This window comes from Chinchilla lanigera, unplaced genomic scaffold (assembly GCF_000276665.1).
Source record: "Chinchilla lanigera isolate Chin_1 unplaced genomic scaffold, ChiLan1.0 scaffold00037, whole genome shotgun sequence".
In the NCBI taxonomy this organism is placed as follows: domain Eukaryota; kingdom Metazoa; phylum Chordata; class Mammalia; order Rodentia; family Chinchillidae; genus Chinchilla; species Chinchilla lanigera.
The window spans coordinates 17,131,007-17,157,030 of NW_004955438.1; the positions used below are offsets into that span (position 1 = coordinate 17,131,007).

Genomic DNA, 26,024 nt, shown 5'->3' on the forward strand with positions numbered 1-26,024 from the left:
ACCACCAAATGCATGGCTTGTAATTTTATCTCACATTTTGGTGTCATTCTACCCTCAGCGTTCTCCTTGCCAAGTTCATTGGGTGTTTGCCTTTGCTTGGTAAATTGCGAGCGTACCCTCTCTTACCTAAGGCATCCTCTATTAGCGGAGGTGTCACTGTGACGGTTTTGTTTTTCCCTCTAGGACAGGACAAGGGGCGTTTCTTCTTCAAGTTAGACTACTGTACCGTTGGTTCAGGGCTCCTCCCTCCAACAGGGATGGGCGAGGCATCCCGGGAGACCGGCAGATTAGCCAGACACAGTGCTGTCACATAAAATGCAGATATAAATAACTTTAATCCAAAGCAGGTCACAGTTACTGTGAGTAGACAGCGGAGCAGTTTGCAGAAGGGTTCTGCTCTAGCCTAATGGGATTTGAAAAAGTCACCGGAGAAACTCTGGGACTTTGGCTGCACAGTCCTGCAGAAGGCGAGGCGTGGCCATCCGTCAGCAGAGGGGGCTGGTGTGGGCGGGTGGCACAGAGGGCAGGTGTCACCTGGCCGAGCTGTCCCCCGCCTGAGATATTAATCTGGGTGGAGCGCGGAGCTGGCGTGGGCTTGGCTTGAGTTCCTTTGGCTGGGGCCTCCTTGTCCCTGCATGTCCTGGTTCGTTTGAGGACCTCCCAACTTATGCTCGGAGAGCCACCTTGGAGGCCAAGCGGCGCGGCCTGAGCCTGGCCAGGGAGTCCAGGGGAGCAGGGGTTGTGGGGCTGAGGGAGGAGGAGGACGAGGATCTCCCAGTCTGTCCCTGCCTGTGTCCAGCCCTGTGACTGCATGACCAGCCTGCTCGTCTCTGTCCTCCCATATCGCTCGCCGCTCTGAGAGGGCTGTCGGGGACATGCCTCTGCCTGACCCCTCTGTCCTTCCCCAACCCCTGCAGGTGCCATGACCCAGCAGCCACAGGAGGGCTTCGACAGGAGCGTGGAGGAGGCCCGCGCATGGATGCAGGCGGTGCAGGAGCGGCTGCAGGTCAATGACAACACCCAGGGGCCCCTGGAGGCCCTGGAGGCCAGGCTGCAGGAGACTGAGGTATGCGGAGTCCTGCCTCAGCCAAACCTATCCGTCCCCCTCAGCCTTGGTTTCCCAGCTGTTCTGTGGCAGCGGGGCTGAGCCATGTCTCCCAGATCCTGACGTGTGCACATGTGCCCTGACGGCTTTGCTCAAATGAAGATGCTGGCCAGGCATGGTGGCACATGCCTGTCATCCCAGCGCTCGGGAGGCTGAGGCAGGAGGATCTTTGGGAGTTTGAGATCAGCCTAGGCTACGTAAGGAGTCCTTGTCTCAAAAAAAGAAAATCAAGGACCAATTCCACCTGGGTGGGTTGGGGCCCTGAAAGCTGGCATTTCTTGCAAGCCTGTGTGACGTTGCTGCTGCTCTGTGGCCCACACTGTAAGGGCCTAGAGCCTTCCCTCTGTCCCTATTGTCCCAGCAGGGCCACCTGTGCAGCCAGGAGGTCCCCAGCCCTGCTGGCCCCAGCCTGGCTCCCACCCCTTCCCTGCCCACTGTGGGTGGCTGGGTCCCTGCGGGTCTGGGTGGCCAGGTCTTCCTGCAGAGTGCTGGGGAGGGGCTCTGTCCGGCTGCAGGGGTGACCCCCTGTGCTCCCCCAGACCTGGTTTGCTTTACCCTGTAAGGCTGGAGGTCCGTGCATGCAGGGCCAAACTCACAGGAAATGCTGGTTCCCAGTGCCCAGCTCGGCATTACACTGACCCTGCCAAGGGTGCCAGGGATCAAGGACAAAGTACAGTGGACCAAGAGTCAGAGACTTGCTTGAGAATTTCCATGCTGATGCCAGAGTGCTGTGTTACCTCCCTGGCCCCTCCTGTCCCTCTCTGGGCCCCAGTTCTCCTGGCTGTGAGCGAAGCTGCTGATTGCACTCCTCTGCAGTTGCAGCTATTTAGAAATACTGCTGTATCAGGTCACTGCCTCCTGGTGGGGCCCTGGCTTGAGCCAGCCCTGGGGTGGTCCTCAGGCCTAGCACAGCAGGAGCCCCAGGCAGTGAGCTCCAGGCTGGTGGCTCGCTGTGCTGTCTCCCAGGACGACTTCTGTGTGCTGTGCTGTGTCAACACCAACTCCAGTAAGAAGTGCACATCTTGCTCTTGCCTGGACAGAAGGGAGCCTGGGACAGAGCGTGGTGCAAAGCCCTGGCTGCAGTCCCCAGGATGGAAAGAAGGGGGCACCAGGTTCACGGGGGCTGAGAGCTGGGCTCCCGCTGGCTGTGTGAGGCTGAGCCGTGCCAGGGCCTCCTTCCGAGCTCCAGGAACTGCCCTTGCTCCCGGGGAAAGTGACCAGCGCCGCCTGGAAGGAGGGAGGTGGCACGGAGGGAAGGACTTTGTGCCTGCTTGGCCCGCCGCTGCCCTGGCAGGCTCGTGCTGTTTCAGAGCCCAGGGTCCCGGCCGCCTGCTGCCCTGCTCCGTCCCCTGAGCCTCCAGGAGCTGCCCTTGGGGCCTCCAGCTCCTCTCCCAGGCCCCAGGGTCTTGCTTCCCAGCCTTCTCAGTACTGTCTGTGAGTCCTGGCCTCCAGGCTCCCTTCTGCTCAGGGGCATCCAGTGTTTCCTGGAGCCTGGCTTCCAAAAGCTGAATGCACCTCTCCCTCAATACACCTTGAGTCTCTACCTGTGCCCAAGCCCCCTCTCCGGTTGTTGGCACCATCTCTGAGGTTTGGTGTCGATGCTGCCTCCCCCACGAAGCCCTGGTGCATTTTGCAGGTCCCTCCGCGAGCTCCTGGGTGGCCCTCTTGTCCATCACTCTGGCTGTCCTCTGCAGCCCGCCCTCATCCCAGCCTGGAAACGCCCGCTCGTCTTGTTCATGCTGGGCCCAGTGTCCCGCACCGTGCCCGCTGGCAGCCCCCTGGTCTTGGCCGGATCGGGGAGAAGCGCAGTTAACCCCATTTCTCTGGCGCTGCTGGCCCCCGATTGGCTGCTTCAACCCAGAAGAACGTCAAGGCTGCCACATGAACCGCTTCCCAGGCAGCTGGGCATCCTGGACTGTGTCCTGGCTGGCACCGGGCCCGAGAGCACCTCGCTCTGGGGCAGCGAGGAGGGCGCAGCAGCGTCTCGAGACCTGGCTTGGCGTCGCTGGCTGCCAGCACACAGCAAGTGTCCCACGGTTGACACTCTGGGACAGGTGTCTGCTTCCGCTCGGGCTGGGCTTGGAGTTCTGCCTGCCACGGGGCCAGGCAAGTCCTCTCCCTTCGCCAGGAACAAACTCTCTTGCTTGAAAAGGGAAGAGGCTGCTGGGCTTTCTTCTGTTCCCCCAAGTATAGCCTGGGCCTCCCTTACAAGGAGTCAGGATGGCAAAGATGCAGGCCCAGGGGTAGGCGGATCCCACAGTGGACCCCAGGCTGTAGGACAGGCACCGGACTGGGGCTTCCAGCAGGCAGGCTCCTGCTTGTGGCACTGAGAGGTTGAATTTCATTTCTCCCCCAGCTCCTGCCCCGCTTGACTGTTGGAGACACGTTCCTCCGAGCTCAGTCAAGCAGCCAGGTGCGGGAGCCTCTCTGGCTGCTGTAGGGACTGTCTGCAAAGCTCAGAGTTTCTGTCAGTCCCCAGTGCCTTGGTTATTGGCATGCCCAGCTTGCTAGCAGGAGGGGAGTGTGAAGTCCGCTTCACAACACTGAATCAGATACATTATCCCCTTAATTATTACCACTGTAGTTATTAGTTTTCTATTACTGGGGATTGAACCCAGGGCCTTGAGGGTGCTAGGTAAGTGCTCTACCACTGGTCTACAATCTCAGGCCTTCTTATCCATCTATCTATCTATCTATCTATCTATCTATCTATCTATCTATCTATCTATTTATGTATCTTGGACAGAGTCTTACCATATAGTTCAGACTAGTCTCAGACTCGAAGTGATCCTCCTGCCTCAGCCTCCTGAATGCTGAAATTACAGAGGTGGACCACCACTCCTGACTTACTTGTTTATTTTTGAGACAGGGTCCCACTAAATTGTCCAGGCTTGAACTTGTGATCTCTCTGTTTGGCTCATCTCCCCCAAGAAGGTGGCATCACAGGGGGCGCTGGTGGGAGCCTCTCAGGTGCCCACGAGTTCTGATGTAGCCCAGCAGGGCCCGCGGTGTCCTTGGCTTAGTTGTTCATGCGGGACCTGAGGCTCCCAGGCACGGGCCTGTCAGAGGATCCCCACCTGGGCAGGCTACTGTGGGAGTGGCTGTGGGAGCCAGGCTGTGGGGAAAGCGAAGGACTTGGCTGGGCACTGGGGCACACGGAGAGGTGGCGTCTCAGCCGTGCATGGCGCGCATTTTCTTTTTCCACCCTGAAACAGTCCCTGAGGTGGATGCTACTCGTAACGGAGCTCACAGTGAGATGGTGGGGACCCAGGGACAGGTGGCAGTGCTGGTGACTCCTAAGGCTCCTCCCCTCACCCTCAGGGAATCAGGAGCCTGCCCAGTCCTCAGAGGAGGACTTGTGGGGCTGCACAGTCCTGGCTGTGTGCCACACCACTGTCTACCTGGGCTGTATCTGTTTGCGTTGGCCTAATCCCCAGGGGCCCCCTGCTCATGTCCCCAACAGAAGCTCTGCCGGCTGGAGCCCGAGGGGCAGGTGAAGGTGGATCTGGTGCTGCAAGCAGCTGAAATCCTCCTGGCATGCTGCCTCGAGGACCAGCGACCCGAGATCCTGGCCCTGCTGAGGGACCTCAAGGACCAATGGGAGGAGACCGTTACCTACATGACTCACTGTCACAGGTAGGTGGCCAGGTCAGGGGACATAGCAAGCCCGTGTCTGTCCACCATCATGCTGGCCTGGGACCTCTGCCTCCAGAATCCCTGTATTCTGCGTTTCCTGGGAGCTGCGTCCTCCTGGGACTCAAGCCAACCTTGCCTTCCTCTTCCTAATTACGATGGAGCGTAACGCTGGTAGCGGACACAGGGGCCCCATGCTGGGTTGCCAACTGATTGCCCATGGGTGCCTCTCGGGCAGAGTGGCAGAATGACTCAGCCAGGAGAGCACGTTAGCCGGATTCTCGGCCTGTATCAGGTTCTGAGAAGGAGCTTTTGGAGAGAGGCAGAGATTCAGATCTGGGGTTGCTCCTTGCCCTGTTGGTTATTTCCCGTGTGGCTTTGAAGAAGCTACTTGACCTCTCTAAACCTCAGTGCTTCCCAGTGGGGGCAGCCAGGTGGAAGCTAGGAGGGTGGAAGGGAATTGCAGAATCAAGAGCAGGAGTGCTTGGCCCGCAGGCTCCTGGGAACAAGAATAGCTTTACACAATGCTTCCTGTGTCCACACCCTTGCACTTGACCCCAAGGTGGGTGCAGAGGCACAGCTACCCTGAGAACCCATGGTGGCCCTGGGAGCCACACAGGTCCCTCGTCCCCCCCACTCACCCAGGTAGCAGTTAACAAGCCGACAGGTGCAGTTGTGCCCTGCAAACTGTTAGGCACGATTCTCCTTATGGCTAACGGGCACCGAGCGATAAGGTCCTGGGGCCACTGTGTTTAGGGTCTCTGTGCCAGAGGTGATGGGAGGGGCCTGGGGATCCATAGTGCAAATTCAGGGCCAGAATTTGGGGTGCTGGTGGCTAAAGGCTGCCTCGGCTGCATCACCCCGGCTGGTGGGTCTCAGGCACACCTTGGGCCTCCTCTAGAAGCCCAAGTATGGGACAGGAGAGTCCCATCCCATAGGACAGAGGGAGGGCTGCGACCTAGAGTGTCATCCAGCTGCTCTGGAACACAGAGGCTGTCATGTCCCGTCCCACAGCCCCTGGGGTCGGGGAAGGGGCAGTGCGTGGCCTCCCTGCCGGGAGCCAGGTGGCCGTTCCCTGACAGCCCCGTGGTCTCTGCCACAGCCGCATCGAGTGGGTCTGGCTGCACTGGAGGGAGTACTTGCTGGCCCGTGGCGAGTTCTACCGCTGGTTTCAGAAGATGGTGGTCACGCTGGAGCCCCCAGCTGAGCTGCAGCTGGGCCTGAAGGAGAAGCAGTGGCAACTGAGTGATGCCCAGGTGGTGCTGCACAATGTGAAGAACCAGGCCGAGCTCTTAGACAGGCTGCTGGAGGAGGCAGCCTCCCTGTTCAACAGGATCGGGGACCCCAGTGTGGACGAAGATGCGCAAAAGAAGATGAAAGCGGAGTACGACACGGTGAAGGCCAAAGCCCAGGTGAGGCTGGGGCTCCTCTGCACTTACCCACTCATTGATGCATCCCCTCTTCTTATCCACCAATCCATTTCCTCACCCTCCCACTGTCCACCCACCCTTCATGCATCCACCCATCCATCCATCCATCTATCCATCCATCATCCATCCATTCACTACCAAACATCTATCATCCATCTGTCCATCCATCCATCCATCCATCCATCCATCCATCCATCCATCATCTATCCATTCATGCCCATCCACCCATCCATCCATTCACCACCTACCATCCACACATCCACCCATCCATCATCCATCCATCACCCATCCATCATCCATCTATCCATCCACCCCTCTACCTACCCATCATCTATCCGTTCATCCCCACCCACCCATCCATCTATTCACCACCTACCCATCCATCATCCATCTGTCCACCCACCCATCATCCATTCATCCATCCATCCATCCATCTATTCATCCCTATCTATCCAATTACCACCCACCTATCATCCACCCATCCATCATCCATCCATCCACCACCCATCCATCATCCATCTACTGATTCATCATCTTTCCATCCATTCCCACCCACCCTTCCATCCATTCACCGCCTACCCATCACCCATCCATTCACCCATCTGTCATCCATCCATCCATCCATCCATCCATCCATCCATCGGTCCATCTATCCATCCATCCATCACATATCCTCCATCCATCTACCTACGCATCATCTATCCACCCATCCATCCAGCCACCACCCATCATTCATTACCCATCCACCCACCCATTATCCATCTTCCATCTATCCACCCACTGTCCTCGCCATCTGTCTGCCTCCTCATTCCCTATCCCCACTGTACTAGCAAACCTCCCACTGACTACCTACCCCCTTCCCCCACCACCTACCCATCTACCCACGCTCCTGCCCGTCTGTTTACTCCCCATCCGTCTACCTCTCCATCAGTCTAGCTAATCTCCTGCCCACCTAGTCAATCCCTTAGTCACCCACCCATCCACTTGTGCACTCATTCACCGGTCCATCACCCCGTCCAGCTCTTCTCTTACCTATCCGCTCATCCGTCTCTCTGCTGTCTACCCCTTCACCCACCCATTCGTTTACCACCTGTTCACCCACCCACTGCCTCACTACCTATCCACCAGTCCTCTACCGACCCATCCTTCTATCCTTCCACATCCACCCACTCACCCGCCCGCCATCTGTACACCAGGGCTGTTCAGGGCTCCATGCACATGGATGCTTAACACACACACACGCTGACTGACTGACTGAGGAGCTGTGATAGTCACTTTCCCCAGGCAGCCCTCTCCTCTCCACTCCTGCTGCTCTCGCCCTCCCTCCTTCCCCTCACAATTCTTCCTTCTCCCTCTTGGCCCTTCTCCTATGCCCTTCACCCGGTCCTCCTTCTTTCCTGCCCTTGCCCCAGCCCCCTGCCCATCCTCTGTCTGCTTTCCTTCACCCCATCCTTGCCTTGATCAAAGCAAGTCATTGAGTTATTAAGTGCATTTATTTTTTTAGAAATTCTATTTGGTGTTTTATTATATCCACTTTTTAAAAACTCATATCCTTTTGCCTGAAGGTTTGCACTCTTCCCGATATGGGTTGTGTTCTCCCCACTCCAAGCACACACACTCTCTGGGCTCTGTCAGGTTGTTCAGGAAGCTGAAGCTCCAGTGTCCGATGCTTTTTTGTGAGACAAGGTTTTGCTATGAGTGCAGGCTGGCCCTGCACTCATGGCACTCCTCCTGCCTCAGCCTGCTGAGTGCTGGATTATAGGTCTGTGCCACCATGCTGGCTCCGATGCTATTGTCACTGTACCCATGGCATGGCACAGTTTCCTCAGGCTTTGAAAGTTAGAGCTGCGGCCCGTCCCAAACAGCGGGGCTTTATCTGCACACCCATGGCTGGAGCACACCCTATTAATTTTGCTGTACTGTGGATCGAATCTAGAGATGCTTTACCCTGAGCTGGTCTCTTTTCTTTTTTGGTGGTACTGGGGATTGGACGCAGGGCCTTCACACTGAGCTTTTAAATTTCTTATTTTGAGACAAGGTCTCACTAAGTTGCCCAGGCTGATCTCAGTCTTGTGATCCTCCTGCCTGCACACCCCAGCGTGCCTGGGTTACAGGCATGTATCACCTTTTCTCTCGTTGCTGAGACAAAATACCCAGTGCCCAAAGTTAAGGAAGGAAAGGTTTATTTAACTCACAGTGTGTGGAGGTTTCAGTCCATAATCAGCTGGCTCCAAGGCAGAGAGCACATGGCAGAGGGCAACAGTTCATGGCAGCAGAAAACAGCAAAGGCAACAAGAGCTAAAGGGAGGAGTGGCGGCAAGCAGCCTCTTTCTCTCCCTTACATATGCAAACTGTCCGCCCCAGGGCTGGTGTAGCACTCACACCCATAATCCCAGCATTGGATCATTAATCATAAACTCTAAAAGCCCGCCCATGGCTGCATGAGGCTTTGAGAGGACACTCAGACACAAACCATAACAACTACCATACCCAGTCATTTTTTATTTTGAGACAGGCTCTCACTAAATTGCCCAAGCTGGCCTGGAACTCATAATCCCTTTGCTTCTGCCTCCAGAGTAGCTGGTGTTTCTGATGTGACCATCACACCTGGCTGAAACTTGCTGTTGGAGCAGCGGGGTTTGCTTCTATGTGGTTTGCAGGGAATTTCCCTGCGTGACTCCTGTTTGTGTCTATGTACTGACTCAGGAGTTCCTGAACTGAATAGGTTCTGTACTCCTGAGCACAAAGCCCAAGTTATATGACCGGGCCCTGGCTCTGTATTCTGAGAGGTGACTGGTGGCGTTTGTTTGTCTTTTTGAGAAGGATCTCACTATGTAGTTCAGGCTGGCCTTGAACTCACTTTGTAGCCCAGGCTGGCCTTAAACTCACAGTGATCCTCCTGCCTCAGCCTCCCAAGCGAGCGCTGGGAGTTCAGGCGTACCCCACCACACCTGGCTGTTTGTTTTTAAACCCGATTTGAAACACAGAGCATTCTTCCCAAACTGTGGTGATAGACCTGCATTTTTCCAGGTACCCTTGGCTGGGATGTGGGGGGTGGGGAACCCCCTTGAGGGCTCTGCTTTCCTGCAGTGGCTGCGGCTCCCCTGAGCCCAAGTCCAATCTCTGCAACCTCAGTGTCCGGCCCAGCTTCAGACAGCTGCAACACGGGCATAGTGTGTGGCGACCCAGCCGGTTTCCTCGGTGTCTTTCTGAACGGGGTCAGGCGTGTGCTGTGCAGTCCCAGGTGCTCAGTCTGTCTGCCCACATCCCTGGCAGCGGTAGGGGCCGTGTTAGTTATCCAGTCGACTGCGTCTATAGGGAAATAAGTTGTAGAGTAAGCAGAGGTAGAGAATCCTTCAGCAGCAAGGTTGCCCTTGAACTTAGGCAAGGAGGCTCTGCTGCCCCCAGCTGTGTGACCTTGGGGCAGCTCATCCTGCCATGACCAGTTTGGAGGGCAAATGAGTTATGCACAAGCTCTCTGAAAACTGACCAGTGATTTCTCAATGCAAAGGATGGCCTTTACTTGGGAGGCTGAGGCAGGAGGATCTACGAGTTTGAGGCCAACTTGGACAACTCAGTGAAAAGTGAGACCCTGTTTCAAATTAAAAAGGGCAGGGGTATGGCTCAGTGGTGGAGCACTTGCCAGCACGTGCAAGGGCCTGGGTTCAATCCCCAGCACTGAAGGAGGCTATATAGAAGATGCCCTCCTGTGTCAGCAACAGCAAGAATAAATAGCAACAGCATCCATGTTGGACACGCAGCGGGTACATGGAGCTGTTTATCAAATGAGTGAGAACCCGGCCCTGCAGCCTGAAGACAACCACTGCAGTTCCTGGGGGCAGTGATAGGAGGCTCCCAGGGCCGCTGCAGGGGTCAGGATGGAGGGGCCGGGTTGGTCTCAGGTCTGGCTTTTCATAGAGCCGGGTGGTTTTGTCCAGTGTTGCAGGACCCAGGCGGCAGAGAAGGCTCCGTAGCGAGTGACCCTCTCCCCAGGCCTGGACGGGACAGGGGCCCAGCCCCAGGGCTCCCTGTGGCTCTGCAGAAACAGGTGCTTGTGCCAGTTCTTAGACGGGACCCCTAGTGCCGGGGGCAGGGGAGAGGGAGTGGATGGTGTGTGTGTGGTGCCGGGGGAGCCCCAGTTCAGCCCCAGTGCAGAGTCTAGATGTCATTTCAGGAGACTCCAGGCACAGGACGCCAAAAGCCCTAGCCACCCTGATTCTTACGGGCGGAGACCGTCTTTTATCCGCCTCTTGCTGTCTCCGACCTCACTCGATTCCTCAGCCCTCAGCCCTCTTGTGCGGTAGATCACGCAGTAGCCCTATCATGCAGTAGATATTCCTGAGCTCATTTTTAAGATACAAACAAGCTAGCAAGCCCTTCAGAGCCAGACCCCACTGGCCCAGTAGGGAGAGCCAGGAGTTCCGGCCGACCCAGGGTGGGGTCCACCTCCTCTCGCACCTTGTGTCCAGACCCTGCTGGCAGCATCTGGCGGCCAAGCCAGGGCCCTGCACTTCCTAGGGCCGGGCTGACAGCACGGAGGCAGCAGTGAATGGGGGCATCTGGGGCTCCGGGAAGAGGGGTGCTTTCTTTGGGAGTTTCCGAGGCCTCCCAAGGCACAGCAGTGGCATGGAGAGGAAGCCGCCTCTGCTCCCAGGGCAGTGGTTCGCTTCTGACCCCACGGAGAAGCAGTCCTGTTTGGCCCGCTTGGCTGTGTGGAGCCCATGGAGCCCTGCGTCTTCTTCATGGACTATAGAGGTCCGGGGGCAGTGCCCCTGATTCCGAGGCGCTCTTCTAGCTCTGCGTGGGATGCTCTGGGCAGCACTGTGTGTCCAGTGGTCCCAAAGATCCTTGGTGACCCAGACGCCGACTGGTCACCCTCTGCCACCTGACCAGTGAAGCCCTGATGGGAAGGGCAGGGCCAGGCTCTGGAGCCTCAGCCCTGGGACCTCAGAGGGCCCAGCCCGGACGGCGGGGGCTGGGGTGTAGTGACCTCTCCACCTTCTCCACTGACGCTCTTTCTAGCCAGCCTCTTGCTTGTCAAAAGGCCCTGTTTGGCCTGTAAAAGTATTTCTAATGCCCCACAAATGAATTAGCGAAGTGTCTGCAGTTGGTGGGAATGGGACTCCCCCGTGGCCTTTGTGACTCTCCCCCATCCCTGCTTAGGGCACCAAGCTAAGCCTAGAGCTGACCCACGGCTCACAGCAATGCAAAGCATTGGAAACAGAGGGCAGAGGGGCAGGCTGGGGCCACAGGAGCGTTTTATTTGTTTTTAATCCACTGCTGCAAATAGCAGCCTCCTCCACCTCCTCCTCTTCCTCCCTCCTGGTGGCCCTGGAGCAGGAGTGCCCGGAGTCTGAGGCCGAGTCAGACCTACTCCTTCCTTCCGCCCTTTGCAGGGACATAAATCCACCCAGCCCTCGTTAACTGGATGGGTTTTGACATTCCTGACAGCTCTGCAGGCGCAGATGGCTTAATTGTTTGGTCGAACGAGGAGGCGGAGCGCTGTCCCATTCGTCACCCTGTCACCCTCCCGCAGGGCAGAGCTGTGCTCTGTGACTGCCGTGCCTGGCACCCACCCCGGCTGGCTCGCTGCCCTGCCACGCTGCTCCTCACGAGCGAGCGCCTGCCCTGGGTCCCGGAGACTGGTGTTTACTCAGGGTGGACAGCACCTCATCGCTCACACAGAGCCGCCAGCCAGCACTCCGCCGGGTCTCTTCCTTCCCACATTCATCACCGTCAGCAGCCCAGGGAGGCTGGCGCAGCTTCGGCAGCTACTCCTGACCGCTCTGTTTCCTAGATGGGACGCTCTGGGAGAGTTTATTTTTTTAAACTTTATTGATTTATTTAATTTATTGTCTTTTTGAGACAGAGTCTCACTCTGCAGTTCAGGCTGGCCTTGAGTTCACTTATGTAGCCCAGGCTGGCCTTGGACTCGCAGCGATCCCCCTGCCTCAGCCTCCCGAGCACTGGGATTATAGGTGTGCACCTCCACGCCCAGCACTGGGAGAGTTTAGGTGGATGCAAACAATCGTGTGGGATGCGGGAGCCACAGAGGGAGCCTGTAGGCCTCCAGCTCCCTGTAGCCCAGACTCGGGCAGCGCTGGTTCTGAGAGATCCTGGGAAGGCCCGAGACGGGCTTACTCCTGAGTCTTAGAAAGTCACCAGACTCTTGAGGGTCGCCGGAGATCCAAAGAGCTGATCAGATGTGAGCACGTGGGGAGGATTTCCTGCTCGCAGTGGTTGCTGCAAAGGTCTGAATGAATCAGAATTTCTAGATTTGGTGAGGAGCATCCCTAAGGAGGGGAAGCATGTAGAAATTGCCCGGGATGTTTTTCATACCCCTTGCCAGTCTGCTCTTCCCATTGAGGACTTAGCTTCATGGAAGTCAGGGTCAGGGTCAGGGTCAGGGTCAGGGTCAGGGTAGGGTTAGGGTTAGGGTTAGGGTGTGGCCTCCGTGGCCAAAGCCAAGGACTACAGCCCCACTGCTGTGTGTAGCCTGTGAGCTAAGCAATCCTTTCACATTTCTTTTTGGTACCAGGAATCGAACTCAGAACTTTGGGCTTGCCAGGCAGATGCTTAGGCCTCTGAGCTATACCCTCTGCCTGCTTTTCACATTTCTACTTGGTTGGGGGGAAAAAAACGCCAACTCCTTCACTATGTGTGAAAAGAACGTGAAATCCCACTTTCAATGTCCATCGTGCAAATTTGACTGGCGCACAGCCGTTCTTTACACACTGTCTGGCAGTGCTTCTGTACTGTGACCGGAATAGCTCAGTAACTGCAACAGCAGCCGCTTGGCAGGCAGAGCAGAGCGTTTCCTCCGGGCCCTTGGAAGAAGCCGTCTGCAGCCCCGGGCTTCTGCTATGACTGCCGTCTGACACTTACTGCTTGGACCACAGCTCTCTGGCCCTGTGAGAGCCCTGTGACCTTCCAGGTTGCATGTTTGCAGGAGGGAGGGTTGAGAGTGTTAAATAAGGTGGAGCCACACAGACAGTAGGTGCGGGGCTGGGGATTTAGCTCAGCGGCACAGCGCCTGCCTGGCAAGCTTGAGGTCCTGAGTTGGATTCCCGGGACCGGAAAAAAAAACCACAAACAAAAAAAAGGATAGTAGGTGCCTATTAAATGCAAGTCTCTTCTTTCTCTGTACTTTTCTGAAAAACCTCATCCAAAGACAGACAGCCAGCAGGGCGCAGAGCCTGCCCTGAGCTGGGCCCAGGGAGAGAACATAGCTTGGATAGCGTTGCCGTAGGACGGGTGCCAAGATGGAGCAGCGTCCCAGCGTTTTGGGAATGCAGAGGGAAAGTTGCTAATTCAGCCCTCGGAGGTGCGCGGAGTGTCGGAAGAAGGTGGGGCCGCGGTGGTCGCTGGGTTGGGTGGGCACCCGCCGGCGCCCTGCTGCAGGGGCACAAGGAGCAGGCGACCGAAGGCAATGGCGCTCAGCCATCAAGTGCTTCTGAGCGGCATGGCGCAGTTTGTTCTGTTGCCCTGCATCCCAACGCTCGGGCCTTGCTGGCAGCCGCACTCTAGGGCAGCGGGGACTGGGGCACAGGCGGACGTGTGACACCCAGGTGAGGCCGCAGCGCTGCATGCAGAGGACCTGGTTTCCCCGCCGGGATTCAGGGCTCGCGCCGGGCGCTGCGGGGGTGTTTAAGGAGACAGAGCGGTGATGCATCACATTTTGAAAACTGGCCTCTAGGAGCACGTGGGGTTCGCTTTCAAGTCCCCAATATCATTGCCCTGCCCCTTGGAGGTTATTGCTTCCTGGGATTGGCTCCAACAGACAGGCTCTCTGCCAGAGCAGTGAGGTCATCGCCTTCACAGGCAGGGCCCTGGGGACTCCTATGGATCCCCATGCAAGTGCCTGTCCTTCAGCCCTGTCTGCCAGGTTTGTGTCACTGGCTGTCCTTGCTGGTGACCTTGGGCAAGTGCCTTTACCTCTCTGAGGCTTTCTTACCGGAATAATAAAGGGAGCACCTCCTGGGGGTCAGGAGCACTCAAGGAGCTCAGATTCTTTTTTACTTTCCAAGCCTTTCTTGCTCCAGCCTTTATTTTACATTTTTAAAAGTACATGATGATCACTTTTGTCGTGGGGAGTTGGTACATGACAAGACACGTCTGAATTCTTTTTACTTCCCCTTTTCCTCCCTCCTGCCTCCTCCATCTCTGTTTTTTTTTTTTTTTTTTTTTTTTGTTCAGGCTGACCTTGAGCTCACTTTGTAGTCCAGGCTGACCTTGAACTCTCAACAATCCTCCTGCCTCAGCCTCCCGAGTGCTGGGATTACAGGTGTGCTCCACCACGCCCGGCCCCTTTTCCTCCCGCCCGCCTCCCTCCGTCTCTTGGGTTGCCTTCCCTTTTGCAAAATGAAATTCTCTTTTCCTCCCCGCAGTACTGGGGACTAAACCCTAGGCCTCGTGCATGCTAGGCAAATGCTCAACCACTGAGCCACATCCCCAGCTCATTTTTAAAAATTTTATTATTTTATTTTGAGATGGGGTCTCCCCCTAATGTTCCCGGGCTGGCCTCCAACTTGCAATCTTCCCGTCTCAGCCCTTTGGGTAGCTGGGATCACTGGTATGCACCACCACGCCCAGCTAGAGAGTCATGTTGTCATTATCTCTGTCACCACACCCCACTGGACTGCATTCCCCGGACAGGGCATGGAAACCGCTGTCGACGTGCTTGGATCCCCAAAGCCAAGAGTCTCCTGGCGTGTGCAGCACAAGAGGACAGCACCTGGGTCTCTGTCTGCAGTGCAGGGACTGAGCTGAGTGTTGACTGCATCCCTGACACACCCACTCACACACACACTCACGGAGGCACACACATACCCAGGCAAGCTGCAGACATTCTGGTCTCTAAGGTTGGGGATCCTCACAGTGGGTGTGATCTCTCCACAGGACCGCGTGGACCTGCTGGCGAGGGTGGCCCAAGAGCATGAGGAGTACCAGGCGGGCGTGGATGAGTTCCAGCTGTGGCTGAGGGCAGCAGGGGAGAAGGTGCAGGCCTGCACGGGCAATGGTTGCCAGCTGTCCACTGAGCTCCGCCTCTCCGCACTGCAGGTGAGCTCTGCAGGTTCCCAACCTGTGATGTATCCGATGTCGCTGCCTCGTGAGGCAGAACATCCAGGGCGTGCAGACTCCCTCCGGGTCAGCCAAGGGTTCTGGGGCAAAGCACGTGGGAGCTCGCTGCTTGACAGAAATCTCTGAGCCAGCCAGGCGTTTGGACAATGGAACCTGAGGACCACAGGTCCCCAGTGCAGCCTGCATGGCAACGTCCAGAGACAGTTTTATTTGTCACAGCTGAGGATGGCTGCTGCTAGTGGCTTCTTGTGGGTGGTAGCAGGGGATGCTGCTATCGGCCCTGCACCACCCCGGACAGCACCCACAGCACAGAGTGGCCCCGCACAAATGCCAGCAGTGCCCAGGCCTAAGAGCCCTGGGTGGCCATCAGGCCTGTGCTTGGGAGACTCATGTCCCCTGTGGACCTTGTCACTAGCACATGGCTTTGAAGAAACCTCTGACTCCTCTGCAGAGTGAGTGTGTAGATTATCTTCAGTAATTGAAGCACCGAAATTGTGAGGCACCTGTACTTTTTTGGGGTGGGGGTTGAAACACGGTCTCAATATGTAGTTCCAGCTAAACTTAAACTCACTATGAAGTCCAGGCTGGCTTCAAACTTGAAATGATCCTCCTGCCTCAGCTTCCTTAGTGTTGGGATTATAGGTGTGCACCACCATACCTGGCTGTTTTTTTGTTTTGTTTTGTTTTCACATTTGTCTTTCATTTGACTTACCTTTTTAAAAAAATACTGTCATTATTTAGGAAAAGCACTGAAATCACTGTCATAAGTGGAAAAGCCGGTACCATTCATAATGAATAGATAATCATGCAAACACACACCACGAAACCAAGTGGTACTGATAGGTTCTGGTAGGCACTGTCCTGTTGCCTGCTGCTGGTTCCACGCCTGTTGGTTGAAAAGAAAGATTAACAAAGGGAGAAAGTGCTAGAGCCAGAGAGGCACCCACCAGACCTTCTCCCTGACTGGGTCTGCTGGCCTGAAGAAGGCTTGGAGGGAGTGCAGTTCCCAAAGGCACAGTCCACCCCTTGGCTGGGCCCCTCCTGCTCCAACCAGTTTAGGAATTCGCATTTTGCATGACATTCCTGGGTCCCTTGGAAAGCGCTGAACGTTTGCTTGTCCCCCTCTGTTTCCCATCATGCCGGTTCCTGTGCCCCGCAGGACATTGCCAAGGATTTCTCCCAGGGTGAGGCGTCTTTGAGGAGGCTGGAGGCATCGTCTGAGGGCGTCATACAGAACACCTCTCCCTTGGGGGCAGAGAAGATCACCAGGGAACTGGAGGAGATGCGGAAGGCCCTGGAGAAGCAGCGGGGCCTCTGCGAGGAGGAGGAGGCGCAGCTGCGGGACCTGCTCTCATCCAAGGGTGCCCGTGAACAGCAGCTCCGGCGGCTGGAGGCTGAGCTTGGAGAGTTCCGGAAGGGCCTCGAGAGGCTGGCCCAGGGCGGGCTGGAGCCCTCAGCGATGGCAGCAGCAGCAGGGACTGAAAATGAGCTGGTGGCCCGCTGGAGGCTCTACTCAGTAAGTAGCGTGTGGCCAAGCCTTGGAGCAATCAGACGTGCAGGCCCTGGGGTTGCTGCTGGCAGCTGTCCAGTGTGACAGGAGGATCGAACCGACCCCTGAGTTCCCCGAGCCGTGGTAGACTGGCTGAGCATCTGTATGAGGAAACCAAGGCTTCTCTGAGCTCAAGGGAGCCGGTCCTTGCCCTTGGTAACAGGTTTCTCCACCCTGTCACATGCCCTGGTTACACTCAGCCCCTGCATACCCACAGTTTCCCCTGGAGGAGCCTCATCGCCCCCTGGGGGTTGTCTTGTCCTGCAGGCGTCCCGGGCAGCTCTGGCCTCAGAGGAGCCGCGGGTGGACCGGCTGCAGGCCCAGCTGAAGGAGCTCGTCGCCTTCCCCGACCTGCAGCCACTCTGTAACAGTGTGGTGGCCGCCATCCAGGAATATAAGAGGTACTGCAGGGCGAGGGCCGTGGGCCTCGGGAACCTGGGACTCTGATTACAGGTCCCTGCTTGGGTTCAGCACTGTCCCGTTTGATTTGTTTTGCATTCTGTTCCCAGAAGGCACCTAAACATTGCTTCTTCCTTGTGGGTGGTCTGTGCACCCCTCCAGTCCAGTTTTTCTGTGCCATTTAGCCGTGGGGGCTGTGCAGTGGATAACGGCAGCCCTTGCCTCTGACCACGCAGAGAGCAAAACACCGAGCCTGTCTCAGGCCTTGCTCTGCGGCACGGGGCTGCATGTGAACTTGGCGGGTCCCCAGTGTCCAGCGCGAAGCAGGTGGCCGCAACCTTCTGCACACTGTCCTCGGAAGGGAGGCAGGGGCCCCCACCTGTGAGGTGGAACAGCGGCCTGGATCCCCTGAGGGAGGCCGAGGTCAGGGTTGGCTCCCTGTGCTCAGAGCGGTGGGACAGAGTAGCCCAGGGTCTCCCATGGCCTCTGCTCTCTTGCTGAGGATTCGGGGCTGGGGATCCGTGTTGGGCTGCTGCACCTTGTATTTGAAAAATTACTAGAAATTATTATTTTGAGAATTTCTCTTCCTTCCTTCCTTTTCAGTATTGGGGGCTGATTCCAGGGCTTTTACACTGATCTCTATCCTCAGCACTTTTTATCTTTTGTTGTGAGACAGGGTTTCACTAGGTCTCTAAATTGCCCAAGCTGGGCTCAAACTCCTGGTGGTCCTGCCTCGGTCTCTCAGAGTTTTGGGGTTAGAGTCCAGCGCCGCCATGCCCAGCTATTTTGAAGAACTTACTTGAAAGATGACTTGTAGAAATTAATTGCCAGCTGTGGAAGCTGAGGTAGAGGATTGCCACAGTTTTGAGGCCAGCCTGGGCTATATAGTGAGATCCTGTCTCAAAAAAACAAGGAAAGAAAGAATGAGAGAGAGACACAGAGAGAGACAGAGAGACAGAGACAGAGAGACAGAGACAGAGAAATCAGGGCCCCAGATGATAGTATCTTCAGACAGGCTTTTGTCGGCTCCCAGAGGGCAGCTCTAATCTACGGTTGAGGCAATTTCCCCTCGGGCCTGTGGTCCTAGGTCACAAGGCTGGACTGCCAGGCTGCTTGAGGGCAGCTGCTTTACAGACCTCTGAGGTCCCAGCTTTAGGCTACCGTGCTGGGCCCTTGCTCAGGGCTAGCACAAGCCTAGCTCAGGTTTGCGTTATTTCATCCAAACCCACAAATGCTCTCAAGAACAGAGTAACTTTATTTTTTTAAAATTTCTTTTGGTCTTTTTTGAAACAAGGTCTCCCTATGCAGTTTAGGCTGGCTTGAGCACACTTTGTAGCCCAGGCTAGTCTTGAACTATACAAATGATCCTCCTGCCTCAGCCTCCCGAGTGCTGGGATTACAGGCATGCTCTACCGTGCCCAGATGGGACAGAGTAACTTTAGATATGGACTCACATTTCTGTTGTTTACTCCATTTTAAAACTCAGATTAAGGGCTGGGGATGTAGCTCAGCGGCATAAGCACTTGCCTGGCAAGCCTGAGGTCATGAGTTTGATTCCCGGTACCAAAAAAAACAAAAACAAAAACAAAAAACCAGAAAACTCAGATTAAGCTAGGTGGGTGTGCCTGTGATCACAGTACTTGGGAGGCTGAGGCAGGAGGATCATTGCGAGTTTGAAACCAGCCTGGGCTACAAAGTGAGTTCAAGGCCAGCCTGAACTGCATAGTGAGACCCTGTCTCAAAAACACCAAAAAAAAAGAGCCAAAATTCAGATTAAGTTTTTTTTCTTATGTCCCCAGTGGGAAGACTCAGGGGCTCATTATGTAATGTAGGCTGGTTGACCTCATTATGTAGCCCAAGCAGGCCTTCGACTTGTAGAGATCCTTCTGTGTCAGCCTCCTGAGTTGCTGGGATGACAAGAGTGTGCCATCATGCCTTGCTTAACTTGCCTTTTATTCCTGGGCGAAACCTCCATGTGTTATTTCAATAAGTACTCACAGGAGCACTATAGGAGGAGCCCTGTGTTCCCATTTTCTAGGTGAGGAAACTGAGGCTCAGTGACTAAGTCACTAAGGTCACGTGTCTGGTCTGCCTGACTGCAGACTCCCAGCCCTTTCCCTGTGCACACATATCACTGGTACCAGAGCCTGAGGGGTCCAGGGAGCCCTGGGCTCCATACTCAGGCAGCCTCAAGGCATGTGGTCACGGCCTGTCCATCTCAGTGCACCCCGTGCCTTCCACGTACATCTTGTCCCCTGCCGCTCCCTGCCATGGACACCCCCGCACTGACCCCTCTCCTCTCTCACCTGTGCCCTGCTGGTCCTTGCAGCATGAAGGGGAGGAGCACCAAGCTGTGCAATGCCACCAGGGTGGAGCTGTGGCAGCATTTCCAGCGACCCCTCCATGATCTGCAGCAGTGGCGGGCCCTGGCCCAGCGGCTCCTGGATGTCACCGACAGCCTGCCAGACCTGCCTTCCGTCCACACCTTCCTGCCCCAGATCAAGGTAACCCTGCTGCAGCCAGCATGGCTGCCTCACGGGGCTGGGGAGGCTGCCGGCCGACGTGAGGTGTGTCAGCCCCTCTCCCAGGGATGGCCGTGTGCCTGGGCCCTCTGATATCCGGGTCGAGCTCACCGCTCCAAGGTCAGGCCATAAGTGAATGGCAAGGGTCATTACTGGTTGTCAGTGACAGAGGTCATCCTCAGTGTGTGGGCAGAAGGTGAAGCCCGGTATGACCCCAGGACTCCTCAGTGACCCGCTCCCACCCACAAGTATCCAGAGACCCCACTTTGGGAGCCCAGGGTCAGCTGTCCTCTGGGGCAGCATTAGCAGTTCTGTTTCAGACCATTCCCTATGTGGTGGCTACAAGTGACAGAAAACCTGACACGTGGTAGCTTAACCTGACACAGTGTCACCAGAGCCAGGCTCTTTCTGGTGTGAAGCCATGTCTCTCTTTCTAGCCCCAGGGTAGCTGCTGCTACTCCACTCATACATCTCTCCATGAGCAACAACATCTGTGGTGTGCTTTCTCTGCAAGCACAAAAGGGCTCCTGCCATGGCCACACCCACTGTCACAGAGAGGCAGAACCTTCCCAGAAGTCCTAGCGCCCAGCTCTCACATCTGATTGATTACACAAGGTCACGTGACCATCCGCGGTCCAGGCTCTGGCTGAGGGTGATGGGATTGTTATGACCGGTTGGTACTAATGATGCTATGGTCCTGGATCCCTGGCTGGGTGCCTTGTTCCCAAGCAAGATGCTGCCTGTTTGGCGAGGGAGCAGGAAGATCGGCTGTGAGATGAGCAGCGGGCAGTGTCTGTCTCGATGCCTGGCCATACAGAGGCCCAATTTGCCCATCAACCCTCCAGTATCCTCACTGAGCCCTGGAGTCCATCAAATGTTTTTGCATCCAGAGTCTTAGAGGGAGAGCAGACACAAAAATGTGCCCTGCGTCAGCCCTCATTTCGCGCTGATTTTCATTCTGGTTATAAAAGGCATCTTACGGAATGTAAAGGTTTCTCAAGAAGGAAACAGAAAGCCCCCACAATCCCACAAGCCACAGGACTGCTGTTGGTACATTGGGGCACTTCTTCCGTCACCTTTTCTGTACAGCTGGGAGAATTATTAACCAGGGTTGGCACCCACCCATTTCTGAGGAAACTACTCAGCCATCAATCAAGGCCAATTTTAGAGCATTCAGCCTTGTGGTTTTCCATTTGGGGCTCAGGTTGGAAGAATAATTTGTCTTCTCTCTGTTGTCTTGTTTTGTTTGAGACAGCGTCATGCTATGAGATTTGGCCTGGCTTTGAACTCACTATGTCGCCCGGGCTGGCGTTGAACTTGTGGCCAACCTCTTGCCTCAGCCTCCAGAGGGCTGGGATTACAGGCGTGCGCCACCACGCCTGGCTCTCTCCACTGCTTTCAGTCACAGAGCATGGTCCCTTTCCGAGGGTCCAGTGGGCCCCTTTCCCCCCTCCCCAGGTTCCAAAGGTGGAGGTGATCTTCTTGGGGTACGCCTCAAGACTCCCCAGGGTGAATTTCATGTGTGCCACAAGCTTCGACGTCAGGCCAGATCATGCTAAGTCGATGCTTTATATCTGATAAAATCCATCTAGACATTTCCACGAGATGTGGCCCTCCGGAGACAGGAGATTTGATTAATTACAATTTCCATGTGTTTAGAGTTATGTCACAGAGTTGTATCTGATATTTTCCCTCCACTCCTTTGGCCTTTTTCTCAGGCAGCATGTAAAAATCACTCACTTTTTAGCAGGAAAATGTAATTTTCCGTTTTATCCTATGTGTCATTTAATGCATCCACGGACAGAGATTTTGATTCTTTCCAGGCTTTCACTGTCATAGTTGAGATGGGGCGGATAGCTGTGTTTACAGGTTTTGGTTTCCGTGTCTAGCGTGATTCTCTTTCTCATAGGAGGGACTGGTTGCGGGTGGGAGGTTAGGGGGCTCTTTCAAGGTCATTTTGCTCGGACAGGCTGGGGGGCAGGGCCAGGCCTTGACCCAGCCCGCCTGACCTCCCCGCGAGGGCTTCCCCTGCTCCATCACCATGCTTTTCTCATCTCGTTCCCACGGGGGGCTAGGAAGCAGACCAGGACCTCTGCGAGGCCAGAGGGGAAAGCTATGTCTCTCTGGAGTGTGGCCCAGGGCTCTCCGCCCAGGAGCTGCAGTTGGGGCCGGGGCTTGGCCTGGCCGGCGATGGGATTCTGTCTGCTATCTGCAAGCATGTCTCGCCCCACCTCACCTGCCTGCCGGTGGAGTGGATTCCATAGGCCGGGGCTCCCATTGCCAGCTTTCTGAGGACTGAACGCAGAGCCTTTGCCAACTACATCCCCAGCCATTTTAAAAATCTTGATCTGATTGAGTTGTGGAGTTGCCCAGGCTGACCGCCAACTCCCAAGCCCCCTGCCTCAGTCTCCCAGAGTGGTGGGATTACAGGCGTGTGCTACCACAGCCAGTCAGTTCTAGCTTTCCTTGGCTCGGCTGCTGTGTTCAGCCTCAGAGTGTTGTGTGGATCTGCCAGGCCCCTCCGGAACTAAAGTGCTGAGCCCCAAAAAGTGGACTGGGCGGCCGTAACAGAGCACCTCAACCTGGCTGGCTTAAAGCAGCAGAAGCCTATGTCTCGTGGTTTCTGAGGTCAAGGTGTTTGGGGCTGTGCTCCCTCTGAGGCTGGTGGCGGGGGTGCCAGCCACGGCGTCCCTTGGTGGCAGAGTGGCCCACAGCTCTGCCTCCCTGTCCCATGGCTGCCTCTCCCCGGTGTCCTGGCATCTTCCTCTTGCAGGCAGGAGCAAGAGGAAGTGTTTGGAGCTTCTCTCTGCTGGGACGCTGGTCAGGCTGGATGAGGAACCCCTGGTGGCCTCACTTTAGTATAAATCTGCACAGAACCTGTCTTCAGAGAGCACATCCCGAGGTGCTGGTGGGAGTTCAGTCGCCGCCGTATCTTTCTGGGGAGACTCAGTGGCTGGGAAGCTGTCCCGCGTGTGTGCTCGCTGGAGCCAGGCACTGTTCAGTGTGAGAGGCGTCGTCTCATTTAAACCCCGGAACAGTCCCCTGAGCTGTGCCCGTGTTACAAAAGACGAAGGTGAGGCTCGCAGCTGCCCACGGCCTCCCAGCGAACTCCCAGCTAACCCATCATCCAAACGCGGGATCGCGACTCCCCAGCCTGAGTTCTTACTTCCTGGGACCCAGCGTCTGTTCCTGGGGCAAAGAGGGACATGACTCCCCGAAAGGGGGAGGCTGACCCACGTGGCTTGCCACACCCAGATGACCTCTCTGTCAGGCCCGAGTGCAGCCGAGTTGGCTGTGCACACGACGAGCTCCTTGCAGGAACCTCCTGGCCCTTGGAGGACTGTCTTCGGTGCCGCCTCCTCCAGGGAACCCTCTCTTACTTCCCCAGGCTTTGCTTCGAACCCACTCCCGGCACTGGTCAGCTTGTGCTTAGGAACACGATCATGTTCCACTGAGAGTGCAGCTACCTGCCTGGCCGGGGTGGGGTCTTTGTCCTGCTCCCAGCCTTGTATCCTGCTCAGGCTCCTAAGTCTGGCCAGATGCAGGCGCCAGACCATCAGTTAGCGAAGCAGAAAGCTCTCACCTAGAACAGCCGGAGAGGCAGCAGGTGCCCGAGGAGTTGAGGGGCTCTGGGGTGTGAAGAGTGAGTAGGGGCTGGCACGTGGTCATAACCGGCCTTCTGGAGGAGGCGCGCCTGGGCTATGCAGGTTCAGGCTGCATGGAGGCCACTGCTGTGATCCAAGGCGCCTTCTGAGTCCCTACGGGCCCCCTCTCAGCCTCGTAAGCTCCAGTACCTCAGCAGCCCATGGAGGAGTCGCCTCCTCCGGGAAGCCTTCCTGAATTCCCCAGGATCATGCTCCCCCAGGCCTGCACCGCCCTGGCAGGGGGTGGGAGAGGTAGATTCCTACTCTGGCTTTGAGAACAAGACGGATGAGGGAGGGGACCCTGAATTCAGGGCCCCCTGCATTCCGAGCAGCCTGGGTTTCCACTCCAGTTTGTGGCCTCCTCCCACACCTGTACGGAGGGCTGGCTTCCCCCACATGGCCCCAGTTTTGGCTTTGCCCGCTGGGCCCTGCTGCATGCTTCACGGAGGCCTTGTCACCCACAGGCGGCCCTGGTGGAAAGCTCCCGCCTGAAGGAGCAGCTGGCGGCGCTGCAGCTGAAGCCGGATCTGCTGAGCGGCATCTTTGGCCCAGAGAGAGCCTCAGACCTCCTGGCGCAGGTGGCGAGCTGCATGCAGGACAGAGATGCGCTGCATAGCAGCCTCCTGCAGAGGAAGGGCAAGCTGCAGGTGAGGGCAGCGGGCAGGCGGAGCAGGTCCCTGCCTACCCGTGCAGCATCCAGGACCCGGGTGTTCTGGGGGAGGCTCTGTCCCACTCAACTCTGCGGCAGTGGTAGGGATCAGCAGGGAATGAATGGGCACCTTGTGTTCCAATAAAACTTTATTCACACAAACAGGTCACTGGCCGGATGGGGGGGCTGTGCCTGCCCTCTTCCACTGTTCTAACAGGGTGTGGCCAGAGTGTTACACATGAACCCAAGGGCTTCGGGGAGGAGGCGGCACTAGAGTACAAACTGGCCAGGAGAACACAGTTGATGCCAAGCGCCAGGTCTTACGAAGTGCCTAGCAGGAAGCTCCGAAGGTCCCAGCTGCCTGTTCTCTCTCTGCAGAGTTTGCTTGCTCAGCACAAAGACTTTGGGGCTGCTTTCACGCCCCTGCAGAGGAAGCTGCTAGACCTCCAGGCCAGGCTTCAGGCGGAGAAAGGGCTTCAGCGGGACCTTCCCGGAAAGCAGGCCCAGCTCCTGCGGTTGCAGGTAAGGGGGCTCCCAGGTGTACCGGGAGCAGCAGCACCCTTCTGTGGCCATACACATTGGCCAGCCCCAGCTGAGGGTCAGATCCTTATCTGAAGGCGGACTTCTCTCCGGGGGAATCTCTGCTTGTTTATCTGAGGGTCCCGGCCTCAGCGGGGCCTTTAACACCCGCAACCTGCTGATTCTTTTTTATTATTGCTACAATTACTGGTACATATTAATGATATGAATTAATGAACTGTATTGCTGAGGCTTGACCCTAGCAAAATAATAAGCAGCCTTTTCGTTTTTGCCTCAGTTCCAAAGTCTAAGAGTATTTATTTTAAAAATTACTTTGCTGATTATTCCTGAGAGTCCAGGGGCCTTCTGTCGAATAAGCTACTTTTGAGAGAGAAAATGTTTCAGTCATCTGGGGACTGTGAAGGACTGATCACTGTTAATCGTTGGCTGGATGAAGAACTTACTTTTGTTTTTGTTTTTTGAGACAGAGTCTCTGTATGTAGCTCAGCCTGGCCTTGAACTCACTATGTAGCCCCAGGCTGCCCTCTTAATTCATGGCGATGCTCCTGCCTCAGCCTCCTGCTTCAGCCTCCCGAGTGCTGGGATTACAAGCCCATGCCACCACCTTCCAGCCCTTGTTGCTTTTTAAGGTGCATATGATCCCGTGATTGTCTTTTCAAAATCCAAGCACAGGCCCACGTATAAATTGAGAGTGTGCTCTGGGAGACATCGAATATGTTGTATGTGGGGCTTTAAAGCTAAACTGGGACGGGATTCTTCCTAGCCAGAGGTGGTCTGGCTTCCTAGCCAGAGTAGGAGTCCAGATGTGTGTTTGTCCCAAGATGCCGTCTGGCCCCACACAGACCTGATTTTCATTATTTCTAGAATATTTTTGTCTGATTTTACAATTTCAGCAGCCCTGAGAGTGGGCCCAGCAGACCAGTCATTCGGTTCAGCCGTGGGAGTGGGAGAGCCTGCCCCTCTGTCCTGCACGCTGGTCAGCTGTACGGCGGGCGATGTTGCTTCTCTCTCCACCACAGGGCCTGCAGGAAGAGGGGCTGGAGCTGGAGGTGCAGGTGGAGGCCGTGAGGTGTCTCGCCCAGGAGGATTCCAGTCACCAGCACAAAATGGACCAGCTTTCCTCTGACTACCGGGCCCTGCGCAGGTCCCTGGAGGTAAGGTCTGGAGGAAGGGCTGGGGCCTGGGATCCTACATAGCGGGGACCTCTCTCCCTCTCCCTGCTTTTTTTTTGGGAGGGGGCTGGGGGGGTAAGAGAGGCTCTCACTATGTAGCCCAGGCTGGCTTCGAATTCATGGTGATCCTCCTGTGTCAGCCTCCTAAGTGCTAGAACTGCACATGGGCACCACCATGCTTGGCTCCTTCACTTTCTGACCCCTTTATTTTCCTTCCTCCTTCCCTCCCTCCCTCCCTTCCTTCCTTCCTCTTCTCTTCATCTATGTAACATGATTTTTTGTTTTGTTGTGTTTTTGTTT

General features: G+C 56.1%; 1 protein-coding gene across 5 annotated transcripts in view; it reads left to right on the forward strand.

The window, feature by feature from the left end:
* Syne3 (spectrin repeat containing, nuclear envelope family member 3) overlaps window positions 1-26,024 on the forward strand; it is an 84,566-nt gene that overhangs the window by 37,395 nt on the left and 21,147 nt on the right. For all 5 annotated transcript variants that reach the window (XM_013517209.1, XM_005390377.2, XM_013517207.1 and 2 more), the window contains exons 2-11: window positions 918-1,066; window positions 4,569-4,741; window positions 5,841-6,150; window positions 15,067-15,228; window positions 16,409-16,765; window positions 17,066-17,199; window positions 19,527-19,701; window positions 23,828-24,010; window positions 24,391-24,534; window positions 25,572-25,706. In XM_013517209.1, coding sequence (XP_013372663.1) covers window positions 923-1,066; window positions 4,569-4,741; window positions 5,841-6,150; window positions 15,067-15,228; window positions 16,409-16,765; window positions 17,066-17,199; window positions 19,527-19,701; window positions 23,828-24,010; window positions 24,391-24,534; window positions 25,572-25,706 — 1,917 coding nt within the window. In that variant the 5' untranslated portion in view covers window positions 918-922. The remainder of the gene's footprint in view (window positions 1-917; window positions 1,067-4,568; window positions 4,742-5,840; window positions 6,151-15,066; window positions 15,229-16,408; window positions 16,766-17,065; window positions 17,200-19,526; window positions 19,702-23,827; window positions 24,011-24,390; window positions 24,535-25,571; window positions 25,707-26,024) is intronic.